The sequence below is a fragment of the Opisthocomus hoazin genome, chromosome 20 (assembly GCF_030867145.1).
Source record: "Opisthocomus hoazin isolate bOpiHoa1 chromosome 20, bOpiHoa1.hap1, whole genome shotgun sequence".
Taxonomy (NCBI): domain Eukaryota; kingdom Metazoa; phylum Chordata; class Aves; order Opisthocomiformes; family Opisthocomidae; genus Opisthocomus; species Opisthocomus hoazin.
The window spans coordinates 5,339,389-5,358,257 of NC_134433.1; the positions used below are offsets into that span (position 1 = coordinate 5,339,389).

At 54.8% G+C, this 18,869-nt stretch overlaps 1 protein-coding gene across 8 annotated transcripts in view; it reads right to left on the reverse strand.

Moving 5' to 3' along the window:
- Positions 1–18,869, reverse strand: part of TSPOAP1 (TSPO associated protein 1) — a 71,684-nt gene that overhangs the window by 40,579 nt on the left and 12,236 nt on the right. For 5 of the 8 annotated variants that reach the window (XM_075440480.1, XM_075440476.1, XM_075440479.1 and 2 more), the window contains exons 2-9: positions 18,711–18,818; positions 16,137–16,265; positions 13,823–13,999; positions 10,287–10,556; positions 3,772–3,879; positions 2,832–2,915; positions 1,788–1,877; positions 345–467 (exon numbers count right to left, since the gene is read on the reverse strand). In XM_075440480.1, coding sequence (XP_075296595.1) covers positions 345–467; positions 1,788–1,877; positions 2,832–2,915; positions 3,772–3,879; positions 10,287–10,556; positions 13,823–13,999; positions 16,137–16,265; positions 18,711–18,818 — 1,089 coding nt within the window. Of the gene's footprint in view, positions 1–344; positions 468–1,787; positions 1,878–2,831; positions 2,916–3,771; positions 3,880–5,056; positions 5,145–8,815; positions 8,875–9,035; positions 9,113–10,286; positions 10,557–13,822; positions 14,000–16,136; positions 16,266–18,710; positions 18,819–18,869 lie in introns of those variants that run through there. The other 3 variants (XM_075440483.1, XM_075440484.1, XM_075440481.1) reach the window with 3 other exon arrangements.

The window sequence follows — 18,869 nt, forward strand, 5'->3', positions numbered from 1 at the left end:
AACATGGCCTGTATTTCACATCATCATTAAACAGAGGAGAAAGCAAGAAACTCTCACCACAAGCCAGAGCAACACAGTCAAACAAAATCCTTAAATCAGCGATGGACATCTTATTTCCCCTCCCACCCAGAACCGTGAAGCAGCCTTTCCAAAGCATCTCTGCCCACTTTGGCAGGTCACGTTCCAGGATCCCGCAGGAATTCCGCAGGAATCCCGGTTCCAGGATTCCCAATGGAAGCACAGAGACAAAAGAATGAACAAAAACAGCAGAGAGACAACACGTGCCATCCAACAGCAGCACCAAGTGTCAGGACAGTCCTTCCAGCCATGTGGGTCCTACTGACCTTCAGCACCTGCTCTAGATTCTCCAGCTTGGTTTGGAGTCCTTGATTCGTCTGAATTACTGAATCCCGTTCCTTAGTAACCAAAACAACTTGCAATTTCAGGTCAGCATTCTCAGATTCAACCTGAAGAGAAAGGATTTTCAATTAGCACAAGCAACCATAGGCATTCCTTGTATAAATAATGCAGGACAATTTATTTCTGTATCTCAGCAGGCCGTCTTGCAGGCCTGCTTTCTACTTGTAATGACATTGAAATCGTGAACCTCCTCTCCCTCTGGCTTTCACTCAAAACAAACACGTGAGCATTTGTATCGGTCATCAATGTGATGGACATTTTATTTGCACACACTGCTTCTCCCACCAGACTCATCACCCCTCCCCATTTGGAAGGAGGAAGGGACTGGGATATGAACAGGCCACATACTGAACAGATTTGAAAAAAGCACCAAGGTCTACAAGCTTTTTTTATCCTAGATGGTAGGATTAAAAACAGAGAACAGTACAGAAAGTTCAGTAACCTGCTGCAATCATGTTTGCCTCCTCCACTTACTACAGGAAATTCCAGCAACATGTTTTAGCTCTAGAATGCACTACGGCTTGATGACTATTAGCAATGCAGATTATCAAGCAAAGACAAACATTTCTACTTAGAACAAATGGTTATTAAATACGTGGAATGCCTTCTGCATGGTGACGACATTGACATACGGGTCAGGGAAGTGACTCTCTAACTCTTCTGCATGACATTTGTCCAGAGAAGGAGCTGGGAACAGAAACCCATGGAGGATCTTCGTTGGAGTACCAGCTCTTCCACCATTCTCACATGCAACACGTTCCCAGAACGCAACGCTCCGAGGTGCAGCCACCCTCCCCCAAAATCCGCTCTGCACACTGAACAATGCCAGTTTTCTGCCTTTCTCCCAAGACCCAAAGCTTTTGGGTTCTCCACCCAGCAAGGGCAGCTCTGAATTGCAGGGGTGGCTTTCTCCCCTGCCCCATCAGCAGCCACCAAAACTCCTTTTCAAAGAGAAAAAGAAAACATCAGAGGTGACTGAGGACTTTCGAACACACCACATGCTTGCACTACTCGCAGTGATGGGTTCCGCTCTACAACCACTCTGACCAGTGCATGCTGCTCCCCACGAGCCACTGTCCGAGTTTGGTTATGAACTAGTTAACAAGTCACCACAGGTAAACCAAGTATGAACTTAAGTAAGGACAAAGCATCTCACCCAGGTCTTGGGAGACTCTGTAATAAAAATAGGGTGGTGAACTGCTCTGCTTGCAGTTACCCTGGGGTGCGCACGACAGAGAGTACACAGATGGGCACACGACCGTTACTCAGCCGGTAACTTGAAAACCCAGCATGCTAGCAAGCTCTTCTCAGCAAAATTTTACACCAGCTAATGGCTCCACCTGACAAACAGCAATACTGTTTTTTACCTGTCCTGCCCATCCAGCCTTCTCGTTCAGCTGCAAGTTCTCTTCGGCCAGCCGTGCATTTTCACTCTGTACCTCCTGCAGCTGGATCTCCTGTCCACAAAGAGCACGCATTACTACACCAAGGCCTTCGGACTAACTCCCCCACATTGTTCTGCAGAGCAGCTCCTCTGCTCCTGTTGACTGAGGGTGCAAGATGCTGCCGGGATGCTGCTCGAGGGGCGGAAGGCAACAGCATGCAGCACTGCTCAAGCAGATACCAGCCCTGTGCCAGAAGATCTCTGAATTTTCTTTTCCCATTTACATGGCCTCAAAGCTCAGATCAAGCAAGACATTTCCTCGCCTACTTCACAGCTCCAGTGCCACATTATTTACATACTGCTGTCTAGAACTCCATCTCCACCTTCAATCATTCTCCAGGTTTCACTGTTGGTTCAAGGTAAGCGTCTTCTTGACAAAGTTCAGTTAAGGAAGACAAATTATTTGGAATAATGATACTAAAGAGAGTTCTAGACTGCAAACTCAACGAGTTTTAAACAGTTGACTCTGAAACCAGGATTCAGTCTAGACTTTAAAAAGCAGCAGGAGCCAGCTACCTCTCTGCCTCAGAGAACACTGCCTCTGAGCAGGCAGGAGGCCGTGGACGTACAGAGAGACACTGACTGAATTTGTCAGGTCCAGTCCATTTGCAGGAACTTTGTCAGCATTAGAGGAATTCAGTAGTTCCATAATCACACGTGACTCCACACAGACACACACACATTTCCCTATCCCAATTATACGGATCATCCAATATTTTCTGGCTATCCCAAGAGCTAATTCCCTGTGTGTCCAGTATAAGTCCCAGGACTTCAAGTTGAGTTGGTCCTTTCTAAACAATTCCAGCCTCAAGGACTGGAGGCCAAACCTTGTGACACTGTTCAAATTAAGAGAAAGACTGGTGATTCCTTATTAAGATAAACTGAAGAGAGTCCAAGAAAGGCACGCCAACAACCTGGCTCATCTTCTACCATTATGATCACAACAGTAGGCAACAAGCACACTTACTAGTTCTTTGCATCTTTTATGCTTTTTCCTCACTTCATGCTCAAGGTTTTCACATTTTTTGCGCTTTTTCTTGAGTTCAAATTCCTGCACGAAACAAGCATCAGCAGATCAGCAAGTCCACATTCTTACAAGGCATAAGAAATTCAAGCCCAGCTTCTCAGACACAATGCTGTATCAGTTCTTCTTACTTTATTAAGAAAATCTCTTTGTGACAAATATAAACTACACAGAAACCAAGGGAGATATGTTTTTAAAGGTAATAAAACTAGTGAAACAGCTGCTCCTCTCTTCCCCAAGCCTTTCATCCTCTGGAAACAGCTCTCCGTTTCCCTTTTACACAGATGGTTCCTATTTGTACAGAATGGCACGGAGGACAGGGTGTGGGGAACAAAAGGACAGAGCTGTGCAAAATATTCAGCTAGAAACACTAACTGTGCTATCTTCGCTCCTATTCTAACCCAAATGACACATAACAGAGAGCAGACATCCTCTGGTTATGCACCTTTATCTGCAGTTACTCGCTACCACCCTTGGCTCCTCAGACAGACAAGAACTGTTAAACCTCACTGTCAACTGCCCTGGTTTGCTTGAGTAATTCACGAGGGACACAGACTCCGCAACATCTGTCCCAGGTCAGTCGTATCTGTTCCCAGTTCAGACAAGACTAAGCCAAGCACAGCGCAGACTCTGCTGGCACGTTTCCCTCTCATTTTAGTGTGACACATTCCCCCGCCAGCCCAATATCTGGAGCTGCAACCCAGCAGCACTCTCCATGCAGACAGCCCGTGTTTTCCCACCGAATCCCCCAAGCTTCCCACTTTTGCAGAGCAGCCGCACCCAGAAATACTGCTGTTCCCAAAATCTCTGCCTGCATTCTACAGGTGAAAACCCCACGCAGAAGTACAGCGCTCTGTCACCCCAAACCAGGTTCACAACTCACCAGCTGCTGTATCTGTTGGCTGCTCTCCTGGCCTGCTATTGCATTTTTGGGAGGGAAATTTTCATGTCCTTCAGAGGCAGGTCCCAGCGGCTGCACACCTGGTTCCACCTGGAAAGCAAGCGAGATGCCAGCGAGCGCGGGGACAGCCAGAACTACAGAGCACGCCACCCACCCTGAGGAAGAAGAGGCTCTCCGGGCAGCACCGCCCGGGCGAGCAACGCTCCGCAGGAAAACCCCTGATCTGCACCACTGGCCATGGAGAAAGGCAAACACCATCCCTCAGCCACTGGAGACCGGCGCTGGGAGGCCTCTGGAGCCCAGCGCCAAGCAACCCAGCTCGACTACACCACCCTGATGCGACAGTGGGCTCCAGAATCTCTCAGATCTGAGTTCCCGTTCACACCCCATCCAAGGTTTCAATGAGAGGCATCAGCAACACCTTTCATGGCCCTCTCCAAAGGAATAAAAAGAAGACAGAAGATGGTCGGAAGGGAGAACACAAAGCTCATGAACCACAGAAAGCAGGTATCAGTGAAGATATCAGAATCTAAAGGCAGAGACAAAAACCAGCAAGAAACGGAGCATCCCACTGCAGCTGGTAGCCGAGGGGGACTGAAAGGGCAGCAGCAGACGTGCCACCACCAAAGCAGATGCCAGGAGAAACTTCCCTGTGCGTGTTTGTACACAAGTTTCTAACAAAATGCCTTTTAATTTTGTCTACAGACACACCTTTAATCCTCTGAATTTTCACTGTCAACCGATATTTGACTTGCCATTGTTTGCCTAGAGTATTCCCTGACAGCAGGGCAAGGCCTGAGGTAACAGAAGAAAGAGGACTTTGACAGCGCTTCAAACACTGAAGTTCAAGCTATTTTTGATAAATAGTTTAGGGACAGGAGATCTTTTGCATCATCAAAGCCTCCCTGTACAGTGAGCAAGCAGCAGGATTTTATGACTCCATCTCAGCCTTTACCTTCAGCTGACCTCTTGTCAGAAGAGGAATTTCTCATTCCATTCTGAACGCCTACATTGCTGAGGGACCTACGTTACCAAGTCGGAGCTCCCTTTACAGTCAGCCATTAGGACAACGTCTAAGCACTATACCTAAAATGTGATTTCTTTTACCCATTTTAGGCTTGACAGCCACAGGTTTTAACTACGTCTGTATTTGTGGCTCCACTGCTGAAAGCCAGAAAACGCTACGAGACTACACTCAAGCCCAGGCCACCAAGGTTTTCACATTTTCTGCTACAAAGACAATTTTGAACCCATCTCCAGCACAAACCTCATTCCCCAGCACCCACGGAGTCAGGTTCACTTGGGAGTCTGGCAGTCTGAGCACCGACCAGCGGCTGGAAACCTTGAGATCCTCCACGCAAGCCACGGTGCCTTACGAGCCCCAGCCTTTGGGAGCTCTCAGGCGTGCCGGGAAACCAGTATTGAACTCTGGAATATCCACACGTAAATGCTTCCAAGACTTTTTTTTTTTTTAAACCACCTGGCACATACTAAGTTTCAAATCTGTATTTCACACCTCCCCTCCAAAATTATGCTTCCTCGCAAATGAAAAATGTTGCACTTTAGTCAACTTCAATGAAAGGAGGTCCCAAGGAATGCTCGTGGATGCCAGCTACGTTAGATACTCGCTGCACTAGTACCACGCTCTGTGCTTCACAAGCCACGCTCTCTCGCAAATAGATACTCAAGACAAATTTGCTTGTTTGTGGTCATTTCCCAGCAAAAGGCTAAACAAAATGACGACGTTCCTAATTACAGACAATTTACAAAAATTACAAAATCATAAATTTGCCCACTTGGACCTAATTTCCACCCAAGAACAAAGACGTACCCCCAGCCACCTGCTCATATACTGCTCTTTTCCCGCAGAGACCAGGCTCATCACCGTATTTAACAACTGATAAACGAGACTGGCACACATCACGAAGATTGCTGTGACCTGGAGCTGTGCCACCTCGTTCGCAGCAGGGACTGGAAGACACTCAGTGACTCGGCCAGGTGCAAGGAATCTGTTCAACCATCCAGTTAAAAATCACCGCAGAACAGCCGCTTCCCCCCCGGTGCTCCCTCCGGCGTGCACCAACGCTGGCAGAGACGCTGCTGAGAGAGCAGGATGGGGCTGTGCAGCTGATCAGCAGGGCCAGGCTGCACCAGCTAAAGCCCCACGGACAGCAGGCACAGCTGTACCTGTGCTTTGGCAAACGACCAGGAAGCTTCAAGCACGCAACGGAGTGAATTAAAAATGCTGCAGACTTTCCGGCAAGCTCTGCCCTCGGCACCCAGGAAGCAGCATCGCAATCCTGCCCCAAAAGAACCACTGCAGCATCTTCCACCCAGCCACAGCCCGTTCCCTCAGCTGTGCCAGGGCAGCTCTGTGCAGCGTCGGGCGCAGCTGGACCAGAAAGCTGCTGCAGGCTTCAGGAGAAGGCGGAGGGAAGGCCGGGTTTGCGAGGTTGTTTCTCACTCGGATCCGTCACGTCCCACTGCTCAGCATGAGCTGCACCGACACGACTGGTGGGGCAGGGGGAACAGGAGGGCTGTTAAAACCAGCACCGCCACCGAGAGAAATCCCTGCTAAATTATGATTTGTCACGACAGAGATAAGCATCACCCCGAAACCCTAAATGAAGAAGCAGAGAAATCAGAATGAGAACAGAGAAATGGGATTTTCCAAGAACCCCCCAGAGGAGAAGCTTGTTCTTTATGCTCTGAGGAAGTTCTTTGAAAGCCGGGGGATACTGCACTGGCACACTGTGCTGGGGAGCAGGGCAGAAGAGCAAAGTAATTTCTTTTAATTACGGTACCCGTGGTTACTGCCCCAAGAGCTGACTTCCTCCTCAGCACGGCATCTCTGTGCCCGCACGAACACAGCCCGCTGAGACCAGGGTGCTCTGCGCTACAGGCTTCAGCTAAGAGACTGGCAACAGCCTCCTTGCTCCTCCTTCGCTACTGCCGTCAGCCTTAGACTCGTTGTTATTTTTCAGCCAGAAAATCTCTGGACAACGAGGACAGACTCTCCTGAATCAGGGAAATAAAGAGCATCCATGAGAAAGACTGCAATACATGTTCTTGTCTGACAGAATCTGCAGGGTCAGTTAAAAACCAAGGTACGGAAGGATCCTTCGAGGAGGACACGGGCAGAGCAGGAGGAGAAAAAAAAGCAGTTTGCGCATCCCTCTTCATCGTGGCGGAATCGGGGGGGAGGTGGGGGGTGAGGGGCCACCGGGGCAGAGATCTCCAACCGTGAAGAACAGAGCTGAGGATCTCTCTCAAACTGAACTGTCTGTAAGAACAACTGTGGAATCAAACCAAAAAAACAGTAACAAAACACCAAGATCAGACAACATTCAAAACCCGGGTCCTTCTTCTGGTTCAAAAACCCCCTGCGGCACGACCTGAGTCTCGCACTTCAGCAGCCACTGAACCAAGACATGCAGCGTGTCACTGCTCCAACACCGCCAACACGAAATTACTGCGAAGGGGCAAATGTCAAGTTTTAAGAGTATTCCAGTGGAGCTCTGTGGAAACACAGACCAGTACATTCAACACCCGTTCCAAGAAAACTGATAGAAATAGCAACAAAGATTTGGCAGACTTAAGAAAAAAACAAAAACAAATGCACATTGGGGGAAAAATCCCCATTCTCACAAATCCATAAAGGGTTTCTCTAAAGTGTCTGCAAGCAAACGGGTGAGGGAGATCCAGCAGGTACAATCTGCTCGGGTGCTCTGCTCATATTCAGCTACTGTGCTTTGAAAGGCTCTTGCAGGCGCCGAGCGCCGCAGGATGAGGGGGAAGGTCTTCTCTCGGCTAAAGATCCAGTAAAAACGATCTGCAGCAGGAACTGTGCTCTCCAAGTACTGATGCAGCACAGGGACAAGTGGTGAAGAGGGCCTCGTGACACGGGGAACCTTACAGAGAGCTGCCAGACAAACAATGTTTTAACAGAACCCAGTGCTCAGACAAAAAGGCAAAGAGATCTATTGGGCAAGGGAGAGAAAACTTCATTATGCCGACACATAAATCAGCGACACAGCGTCTGGGATACTGCGCCCAGCAACACAAAAGCGACAGAGAAAACGTACAAAGGAAAGAGGCAAAGATGATTAACATTGAGGAGCTACTGGAGAGAGTCCAGCACAGGGCTGCGAGGATGATGAGGGGACTGGAGCATCTCTCCTACGAGGAGAGGCTGAGGGAGCTGGGCTTGTTCAGCCTGGAGAAGAGAAGACTGCGAGGGGACCTTCGAAATGCTTACAAATATCTGCAGGGTGGGGGTCAGGAGGATGGGGCCAGGCTCTTTCCAGTGGTGCCCAGCGACAGGACAAGGGGCAATGGGCACAAACTGAAGCAGAGGAAGCTCCAGCTGAACCCGAGGAAGAACTTCTTCCCTCTGAGGGTGACGGAGCCCTGGCCCAGGCTGCCCAGGGAGGCTGTGGAGTCTCCTTCTCTGGAGATATTCCAACCCCGCCTGGCCGCGGTGCTGTGCCCCCTGCTCTGGGTGACCCTGCTTGGGCAGGGGGTCGGGCTGGGTGACCCCCAGAGGGCCCTGCCAACCCGGGATTCTGTGATAAGGGAAGAAGCTAGAAAGAAACAAAGAAAGCGGCTGAAGCGGAGGGGCCTCTAACCTCACCCGGACTCGAAGAGGCGAACACGGCAGGAGCGTCCAGCACACGTCCCCTCAGAGCCGGGGAGCAGCAAACGCGAGCAGCCAGCGGGAACACGAGCCGCCCGTCCGCGCACCGGAGTGACATTCTGCCCCGGGACACCGCGGGCACGGCGGGCTCGGGACGGGAACCGGCTGACCCCCCCCCCCGTGGCAAACGGGCCCGGACCCCGCGCTGCCGCCCCCGCCTCGGGCAACCCCGACCCGCCGGAGATGGGGGGCACCGGGGCTCGCCCGGCGCCCCGGGCCCAGCCCCGCGCACCCCCCCGCGGGCAGCCCCGCAGGCCTCGCCCGGCGCCCCGCAGGCCCGGCCCCACCCGCGGCGGGCTGAGCCCCTCGGCCGGCCCCGGCCCCTCTCACCGCGGCTTCCACCCTCCTCGGCGGCGGATTTGGCGGCCGAGCGCTGAGGAGAAGCCCCGCTGCCCGACCCCGCAGGCAGCCCGGGAACTGGCGGGCCTGGCCCGGCGGCTCGGCCCCGCCGCGGGAGAGGCGCTCCCCGCCGCGGCCCCGGGCCCGCCCGCCCGCCCCGGCCTGGCCCGGCCTGGCCCAGCCCGCGGCGCGGCGCAGGGCCCGGCCTTACCTGCGCGCTGCGCGGCCGCCAGCGGGGAGGCGGCGCCCGGCGGCGGCCCGGATCTGCCGGGCCGTACCACTGTGGCTGCGGAGGGGCGGCCGGGCCGAGAACACGGGGCCGGGGGGGGGGCGTGGGCAGCCAGGCCGCGGCCCCGCTCCTCAGCGCCGGCTGGGCGTGAGGCCCGGCCCGCCTCGGGGCCTTGCGCTGGGTGGAGGCGGTGCGGCGGGGAGCTGGGGCCGGGGGTGACGGAGCAGCGGGTCTGCCACCTCCACCATAGCCCTGGGTGCCATCGCTCACCCAGTTGGGTGCCATCGCTCACCCGTGGGAGCCCGAGCCCCCGCAAGCACCGCAAACGTGCGTTTTCAGGGTGCAAAGAGGGGCTGCCCGGTATCGCGGGCTGGGGGACGCCGCGCGGGAGACCCGTGGCGGGGAGGATGCGCAGGACGGAGCCGCCGGCGCGGCTCAGCGTCGCTGCCAGCAGCGTCCACGTCCCCCCTCACCCGCCGAGACCCGGCGCTCGGACCAGTCGCTTTGTAACCCCGCTCGGTGCCCGTTCGCAGCGGATTGCGAACCCCAGCACTGCGTACTCTTACGAAGTTTCCCAAGAACAGCAGTTAATGAAGCAATTAAACAGCAAAGCTTTTAGCCCTGGTTGCCAAGAAGGCCAGTGGTCTGCTGGGGTGCATTGAGCGTGGCCAGCAGGGCGAGGGAGGTTCTCCTCCCCCTCTGCTCTGCCCTGGGGAGGCCCCACCTGGAGTACTCTGTGCAGTTCTGGGCTCCCCAGTTCAAGAAAGATGAGGAGCTACTGGAGAGAGTCCAGCAGAGGGCTACGAGGATGGTGAGGGGACTGGAGCATCTCTCCTACGAGGAGAGGCTGAGGGAGCTGGGCTTGTTCAGGCTGGAGAAGACAAGGCTGAGAGGGGACCTTAGAAATGCCTCTAAATATCTGCAGGGTGGGGGTCAGGAGGACGGGGCCAGACTCTTTCCAGTGGTGCCCAGCGACAGGACAAGGGGCAACGGGCACAAACTGAAGCAGAGGAAGCTCCAGCTGAACCCGAGGAAGAACTTCTTCCCTCTGAGGGTGACGGAGCCCTGGCCCAGGCTGCCCAGGGAGGCTGTGGAGTCTCCTTCTCTGGAGATATTCCAGCCCCGCCTGGACGCGGTGCTGTGCAGCTGCTCTTGGTGACCCTGCTTGGGCAGGGGTGGGTGACCCACAGAGGGCCCTGCCAGCCCCTGCCATACTGTGTGATTCTGTCTCACCTCACTGCGTGCTTCCCCTCCAAGCGCTGGGTCTCCCGGGCTGGCCTCCTTCGGTAGAGGGGAAGCTTTGCTGCCGGTGTTTAGCGCTGGCACGGGCGGTCGCAAGCGTGCGGCAGCGCTTGGCAAAGCGCCGCCCGAACCGGCCGTAGGGGAACGCAGACACTCCTTGAAATTCTTGAGCGCGATCTGTCTCTGCAGCCGTAGCACCTCTCGCTGGGATTCCCGCAGCAGGCGATCGAACTCGATGACGTTCAGGCAGCGAGGGTCATCCTGCGGGAAACGCAAACGCGGCATCGGGTCGCTGACAAGCTCGAAAAGGTGGAACAGGTTGGGGAGGGGGACGATTTAACATGCAAACCCCAAAAGCCTCGCTGGGGAGACGCTGGTGAAAACCAGGTAATGTGGCACACAAAGATTTCTGTTTCCTGGGTCTCCAAAGCCTCCGAGGCGGTCACTCTGCATCCCTTCTGCAAAGACATTATTCCTCCCGCAGATCAAAACTCGCCTGTGACGCTTCTGCAGCTGGCCCAGCACGAAGCAAAAGGGTTCTGAGCGCCCGGTTTCTTAGCGCTTGCCAGCAGAGAGCGTGTCAGGATAATATAATTCGATTTCCCAGCCAAAAGAGAGCCTTGGCTGGTTTTCCTCCCTGATATGGGTGCTGGCGTTCTCTGCAGCCCTAACGGTGGTTAGGGCTTTAAATGCTGGAAAGAATGAAGAACATCTGGGGTTTGGTCAGGTCTCGCTCAGAATAACGTTTGGTTTTCAAACATTCTTAATTTCTAACCTCTTCAGAGACTGCATGCCTGGATGGGCCCCCACCTTGAGCACCAGGGGTCACTCCCGTCCGCTCCGGACCCAAAACCAGCAGCTTTGGAAGGAAAACAGTGCACTCTTACCCTCACAAAAACAGTGAGAATATGTCACCAGCTTGTTTAATTCTTCAAAGGTTTTCAGATTTCTGGAAGCTGAAGAAACACGTACCTGCATGTCCTTACGTACAAAAGGTGGTTATGAAAACCTGTCTTTACAAATGTGCTGCTGGAGACATTGCTCATTCCCCTGGAAAGCTCCTAAGCCAGTGAATTCAACACGTAATTGGTGTCCAGGACAAATTTAGTCTGCTTCCCCATTCACTTCTTATTTGCCCTAAAAATAGTGCCTGCTTTGTAAATACAATTTGCGTAGAAAACCATGGTTACTCTCACGTTACAAGGGGGAAACTGAGGCAGCATTAATGGGAACTGATTACAGATTCAAGAAGTGAGCAGCTGGGCCTCCTCCATGCCAGACCCATGCTCAGGCTATCAGGGTAGCAGTTCTTTAAACAAAATTGGCTGTGGCTCTGTATAAAATCTCCCTTCCCCCATCGAAAAAAGACAGCTATTCCCAACAGACAGCCTCCGAAGCCTGGGGGAACAAGGGAGCAGAGAAAAAGCTCAGTCCTCCTCTCACAGTTTCTATTATACATGGCCCCTGCAGCTGCCTTGCTGTTCCCTGCAATCCCCCGTTTCCAAGAATCCCCGCTGCAAGAAATGGCAGCCTGGTTTTAGCTGGGGCTGGGGTTTGGTTGGAAGCCCATCACCGGGGCATGGTCTCAGGAAATCATTTTGTTCTATCCTAAAAGGCTTGACTTTGCAAAACAAGGCCAATGCTTTTGCAGCCCGGCACGCAGGGTGTCCGTCCTGCCACTGGAAAGGAGCTGAGCAGATCCGTTTCACAGCTACTGAAAAAACGCTGCTGATTTAAATACCCAAGATTAACATTGGTTTGGTTACAAACTCTGAGCATGCACATAATATCTCTGCAGATAAACCCCTTCACTGGCATAATGCATTTTGCACGCTGCAGACAGATTAGGTGAATTTTGAATTTTAACTAGCTGGAAATTAAAATTTAATGAGCGGCTTGCTTGGAAGAGAAATGGGAAAAACAAGATCAGAGGGAATGATTTCCTCTCTTGCTCTCTTCTCTGCGGATTCCCTGCTCGTGTGTCGATGCCCCCCGTTACCAGCACCCGGCAGTTACACGAGCAGACGGTCTCACCTTCCGAGCCAGGGCAGCCACCCGTGCCCTAGGAAGGCAGCGGCTGAACCCGACAAGCCCACGGTTTGCACCCGTGTGTATTTCCTTGGCCAGTGACGAATCTCGCTCACCCGCTTTTGTCACATTCTTCTACACTTTGTCACTCTCCTGTCCCTGGCAGGTTCAGGTTGCCCAGCGCGCTCTGCTGTGACAATCAGAGTCCCTTGGAAAGGGTCTGTTCCCCCTTCTGGGGGTCTGCGGTGAGAGAGCAAGGGGACAGGAAGGAAATTTCTTCCTTCTGACACCACAGAGCACAGACCTGGATAACTTTCTCCTGTGCTTTAGTGCCAGAAGGGAACAGTGGGGCAGCTCTGTACCATCTGTACAATCGCCCGATCATTCTTGTCCTGGCTAGATCTATGTTAGAGAAAGACTGAGAATCTACCTCCAAACCCGTAGTTGAAGTGAACAAATGGGGAGCTCAGGGACAAAAATAAGGCTGCTTTCGGAGAGGAAGTATTTGTCACCTAAATATCGTGTAAGCAGGGGAGGTAGAAATGGCAGTATTCATTCAGCTCAGCTGGCTGCGGGAACGTGGGGTTGCACTTGACCACATCTGCATTAGCAAAACGGGAATCCAGTGCGAGCCCTAGCGTTACTGAGCTTCTCGTGAGAGTTCATTAACTGACCTAAACTGAAAACGTCCGGCTCATGAGCATAAGACGTGTCTGATATCCCCAGAACAGGTTGCTTTCGTCACCTTGAGTGGGAACCTAGCTTCAGATGTCTGTGGAGGCTCCTGCCAGAGTCATCGCAGGGAAGCACTTTGAGGGAGCGACGCGTCGGACCAGTTTTAGCTCTCTATCTCGGGATGAGCTGCATTATCCCTTTTATCCCACCATTTCTATCAGCAAGTCCTGTGCTGGTGCTGAGGGGAGCATAGCCCAGGTCTGGCGTCAGCGTTGCAGAGGGTTCCATGAGCACCCACCTCTGTCTAATGGTTTGTGCCCTTAGTCGCAGTCCTACAAAGATGCACCTCGCTCTCACCAGTCTCGTGGTGGCTGTGAGTGCTCGGAAAGCTGCAGCTCGAGGCCAGGGATTTAGGCTGGCTGTCCTTGGGAGTGTGCTCGGCTGGTTTGCTTTTCAGAGAAACACTGTAAAAGGAGGCCCTGCTTCTACGTCTTGCTTGAAGCTCAGCGCTGTGAGAAGTCGTCCTGTGTCTGTGGCTTCTCGGGGTTTTCCAGGGGGAGAGTTTCAGTCGCTGCTGAAAATGGCAGCTCAGACCCGTGAGATCACAGAGGGGCAACCGGGGTGTCCCCCAAAACGCTGTTCTGGAGGGGCCCGGGCACCATCTCTGCCACACACTCACCCAACGTCCAGGTTGGACGTCAAATGCCCTCTGTTTGCAGTCTGCACTGGGACTGACCGCCCTCACAGCCCCCAGAGCCCGGTGCCCATCACCGCTGCTGCACCGCTTGTCCCCAGCCACAGTGATGTCCCAGAAAGCGTCTCACCTTCCCTGCGAAGAGTTTAGCCTGCAGCTCCCGGCACTCCTGCTGCAGAGCTTCAATCTGCTTGTCTTTCGCCAGGAGAGCACTGGCTTGCTCGGTCAGGTCCTTGGCACGCTGGCGGGCAAATGCTTTTTTGCACAGCTCCAGGCTGGAGCCCTTCAGAGGCACTGGAGCCGTTACCTACACCGGAGAGAGCAGCAGGGAGAAAGCCACATGCGTTGGTGTTCGTTAACCACCACCCCGTCACCCAACAGCCATCAGGCAGGAGCACTGTCAGGAAACGCAGCCTGGCCCCAAAGGACAGAGAAGCAGACAGGACAGGCCTATGGAAAAGCGGGAAGAGAGGACGGGCTCGATGGAGAGGTGGGTTGGAGAAGAGGTGGGAAGGAGAAGGTGCTCAGCGGACGAGGCCATGGGTGTAGTCAGCATGGAGGGCTGCAGGCAGGGCAACAGTGAGTGGGGAGAGGGGATAAAAACACAGCGGAGGCAGAAAGACAGGAGAAGGCAGCGGAGAGGAGGAGGGGAGGATGGCAGCACAGACGAGCACGGGAGCAAGGATGGAGGTGGCCAAACCAGGAATAGAAATGGAGCTTCTGTGGGTTTCTAGGCGGTGGGAAAGGGGCCTTCAGCACCTATGGGTGGAAGGGACAGGCAAAGGGAGAGGCAAGAGAGAGCCCAGCTAGGGCCAGCACGGCCAAGGGAGGACTGGGAGATGCTCAGCAGGAGAAGCAGTTCAGCTTCACGTGCTTCAGGGGAAGCAGGGCAGACAGGACAGGCAGCTGGCTGGGCACAGGCTCGGGCAGAAGGCCACGGGCAGGGGCTGAGGCTGCCCTGCCGCAGCCTCCTTGGGATGCCCACTCTCAGCACACCCCCAGTCCCTGGGGCTGGCTCTCCCACTGGGTACCAGCACTGCAGAGCTGGATGAAGGGGCAGCTCACAGAGCCCTGCTCATCTCAACTGTCTGGGCTGCGAGGCCACATCCAGTCCCTGGGTTTGTCAAACCCTGTCTCTCCCTGTTTTCATCTGCACAAAGCCTGACAATTTAGCAAGGGGGTACTTGCTCCCCTGACCGATCAGGAATTCTCTGTGCAACCTTCTCTTCCCTAGGTCTTCCTGAGCATCTCGCCCACATGCAGAAGCTGCATGCCGAGCCCTGACTCCACAGGACCTGCGGACCAAGCACTGGAGTCAGCTGCTGCCAGATTAACCCCAGCTCCTCAGGGCCCCTTCTCTGGGCACGCAGCTGCCCGGCCCTGTCTCCAGCCCACCCTCCATGAGCCTCAGCCGTCCAAGCACTTGCTGCTCTTGGGAGACCTGGGCCAGCCCTTGAGCCCAGCAAGTCGATTCTCCCAGGGTTTGCACAGGTCTTGAAATGTCACCACCCCAAAGTTTCACTCGGGAAAACAATAAACCAGTATTTGTATAGTTGCTGGAGGGTCTGCATATCTGCTGGGTGTGTATCAAATGATTTCTCTTAACATAGTGTCTGACAAGTCCATCTGGCAGCAACCGTTCCCCTGCAAGCACCAGAAGCCGGTGGCAGACGGGTGGCACGGTGCCTGGGGACAGAGAGGGCAGGCGGCGCCAGGAAAACCCCCTACCTTCTCTTCAGCAAAACTTTCACTTCCTTCTTTCTGTCCTAAAGGGCTTGAATTCCCCATCACAATCCCTGGTCACCTTCCAGCGGAAGAAAGGTTTTCCCTTACTCCACTGCCATCAGGAAGCTCATGCAAGTGCTTGTGCCCGAGATCCCCCGCTCCTACGGCCATCTCCCATCGCTCCTGCACCGTGTCAGATACTACAGGGTTTGCAACAAGCTGCTGTTGGGTTGGAGAAAGCAAAAACCACGCAGCTAGCACAGCAATGCAAGCGAGGTGTGGATGGGGCCGAGCAGAGTCTCTCACCCCTTCCTGTTTTGCTTCACCGCACTCCTTTTCTTGTTCAAATACTTCCTGTTTCTTTTCGGTGAAGTCAGATGAATTATTTTCACAACTTGCTCAGGGAAAGCTGAACTAATTACCTGAAACTAACACGCTCAGGTAGGTCGGCACATTTATGGCAAGAAACCAAGAGGGAGAAATTGCTCAAAGCCAGGTCCCCAAACAGGAGCAGAAGAAGCTGGCGATGGCTGGGTTTCGTGATTCTTGCCCTGCTGCTGATGAGCAAAGCGTGTTTGCTGTAGGTTTAAGAAAAGGGCTAAAAAAAGGCCTTTCTAGCTCAACAGAAGTAGCAAGCGAGAAGTCCCGGCGACGAGGTGCTCCCCTAGCTCAGCTTCCCGTCCCAGCCGTGCCCAGCAGCAGCCATGCCCCGCACTCACGACTTTGAGGTTTGCCTCCTGGAGCTTGCGGGCTCTCTCCTCCAGGCGCTTGGCGATCACCGCCAGCTCCGCGTTCTTCCTCTTCAGGTGCTTCACCTTCTCCTCCGTCTGCGGGAAGCAGCTCCTGCGCTAGATAACAGAAGGAGAGGTTCGAGGTGAAGCCCCCACTCTGCTAAAAGTTGTGCACTGGGGGGGGGGTTAGGGGAAGCCGAGGTCCCCGGCCCTGCCCGACTCGCTCTGTGCCCACAGGGCTTTTCCCAGCCCGGGCTTCACTGGTTCTCCTATAGCTATCCCAACCATTAAACACCAACTGCTGATCTTGCCACATCTCCAGTCACCGAAACCTGTGTTTTTCTCAGTATTTTTGTTAATGGCCCCATGATCTGCCCCTTGCCCCACCCCAGCCCTCCCCACATGGTCCCTTCTCCATCCGCAACATGCTCACTGCGGGCTCTGCCTTTGCTGCCTGGGACTCCAGACTGCTGGCTGGAGAGTTGGGCGCAGAGGAACCTCATGAGGTTCAACCAGGGCAAGTGCAGGGTCTTGCACCTGGGGAGGAACAACCCCAGGCACCAGTACAGGCTGGGGTGACCTGCTGGAGAGCAGTTCTGTGGAGAGGGACTGGGAGTGCTGGGGGACGACAGGGTGACCATGAGCCAGCAGCGTGCCCTGGGTGCCCAGAAGGCCAATGGGATCCTGGGGTGCATCACGAGGAGTGTGGGCAGCAGGGCGAGGGAGGTTCTCCTCCCCCTCTGCTCTGCTCTGGTGAGGCCCCATCTGCAGTGCTGGGTCCAGTGCTGGGCTCCCCAGTTCAAGAAAGATGAGGAGCTACTGGAGAGAGTCCAGCAGAGGGCTGCGAGGATGAGGAGGGGACTGGAGCATCTCTCCTACGAGGAGACGCTGAGGGAGCTGGGCTTGTTCAGCCTGGAGAAGAGAAGGCTGAGAGGGGACCTTCGAAATGCCTCTAAATATCTGCAGGGTGGGGGTCAGGAGGACGGGGCCAGACTCTTTCCAGTGGTGCCCAGTGACAGGACAAGGGGCAACGGACACAAACTGAAGCAGAGGAAGCTCCAGCTGAACCCGAGGAAGAACTTCTTCCCTCTGAGGGTGACGGAGCCCTGGCCCGGGCTGCCCAGGGAGGCTGTGGATTCTCCTTCTCTGGAGATATTCCAGCCCCGCCTGGACGCGGTGCTGTGCCCCCTGCTCTGGGTGACCCTGCTTGGGCAGGGGACTGGGCTGGGTGACCCACAGAGGGCCCTGCCAGCCCCTGCAGGCTGGGATTCTGTGATTCTGTGACTCGGCGCGTCTCCAGCATCAGCCTGGCTTGGCCGCCCACCCTTTGGGCTTTGTCTTCAAAGCCTTCCCAGTTAATTTCCCTGGGGTTACAGGACTCAGCACATCACTGCGGATTTGTGCTGCACTGCCACTTGCAAGCTTCACCGTTGTCCTTTTTCTCATGACACCAAAGCAGGGGTTGGGGGGGGGTAACAGGGAGCAAGCAGCAAAGGACTTTATGATGTCTGCAAAGCAAATTTCCTTTTTCTTCCTATTGATTCCGTTCGCTCTAATCCCCTTTTATTTGTTATCTGCCCGTTCCCATAAGCTGCCGCTTGCCGATGGCTCATTCTCTCAAGGTCGTACCCAGATGCGTTGCGCTGTCTTTTCACATCAGCAGAAATGTCAGGTCAGCTGATCCTTCCAATTATTTTCCTCCCTGCCCCCGTGAGATCCCACCGTGGGTGCTTGCTGCTTTCCCTGCTGTTCTTCAGCCCGGAAGACCGAGGCTGATTTTTGAGAGCGAGATTCGATGAGAGCTTACACGATCGTGCTGCGCTAAAATCCAGATGACTGATAAGGGGAACGCCCTCAGCACGCAGATCATCCTGGATTTATGCTTTTAGTGCAAGAAAATGATCTAAAATACGCGTTTTGAGTTTGGTTGATATAAATCTGAAATGCTGAGCAGTCAAATTTCCAGGGGCGCGGGGTGGCCACGTCCACACGCCGCGGGGCTGCGCAGGGGCTGACGTTCTCCAGGGAGGACGCAGGCGGGGGACGTCCCCTCCTCGTGCTTCCCGAGGGTCCTGGCTGCCCGCCGCGGGCCTGGGGAGCTGAGCAGCATGGTGGGCCCCACGCCATGGCTCGGCTCTGGGTGCCGAGCTCCCGCGGAGCAGGGGACGCTGCTGCTCTGTCACCCAGCGCCGCGGGAATCGGCGTTTCTGCTTTTCTAACCAAAGAGGAAACAAGAGCGACTTCCCGCTCCCCTGCCGTCAGCTCGCCGCTGCCTTGCGTCAAAGGCTCCCGTGGTTTCCAGCAGGCAAGCAGCACCCGACTAAGATGGCAGAGAGGGCAGCACAGGGTCCCAGCTCCGCTGCGCATCGCGAGGAGGGGGTCCTGCTCGAGCCAACAGCGGGTGCAGCGCGAAGGCACCCGGGGACCCAAAGCGCCTGGGCCCGCTTTCCCCCTGGCCCACCCCAGCTGATCCCATGTCACTGGGAGCTGGCAGCAGACGGCAGCTCGCCCCGGCCGGGACCCCCTCCCCGCGGAGCATCCCGTGCCACGTCCTCTGCTCACCAGCAAGCTGTTCTCCTCGGCCAGGCTGGAGCAGCGGTGCCGCAGGTCCTCCAGCGCGCTCAGGAGCTTCGTGTTCTGGCTCACGAGGAAGCCGTAGTCAGCCCCGCTCTGCAAAACAGCGCGGGAGAGGCAAGGCAGGGGCGAGGGGCAGAGGGACCG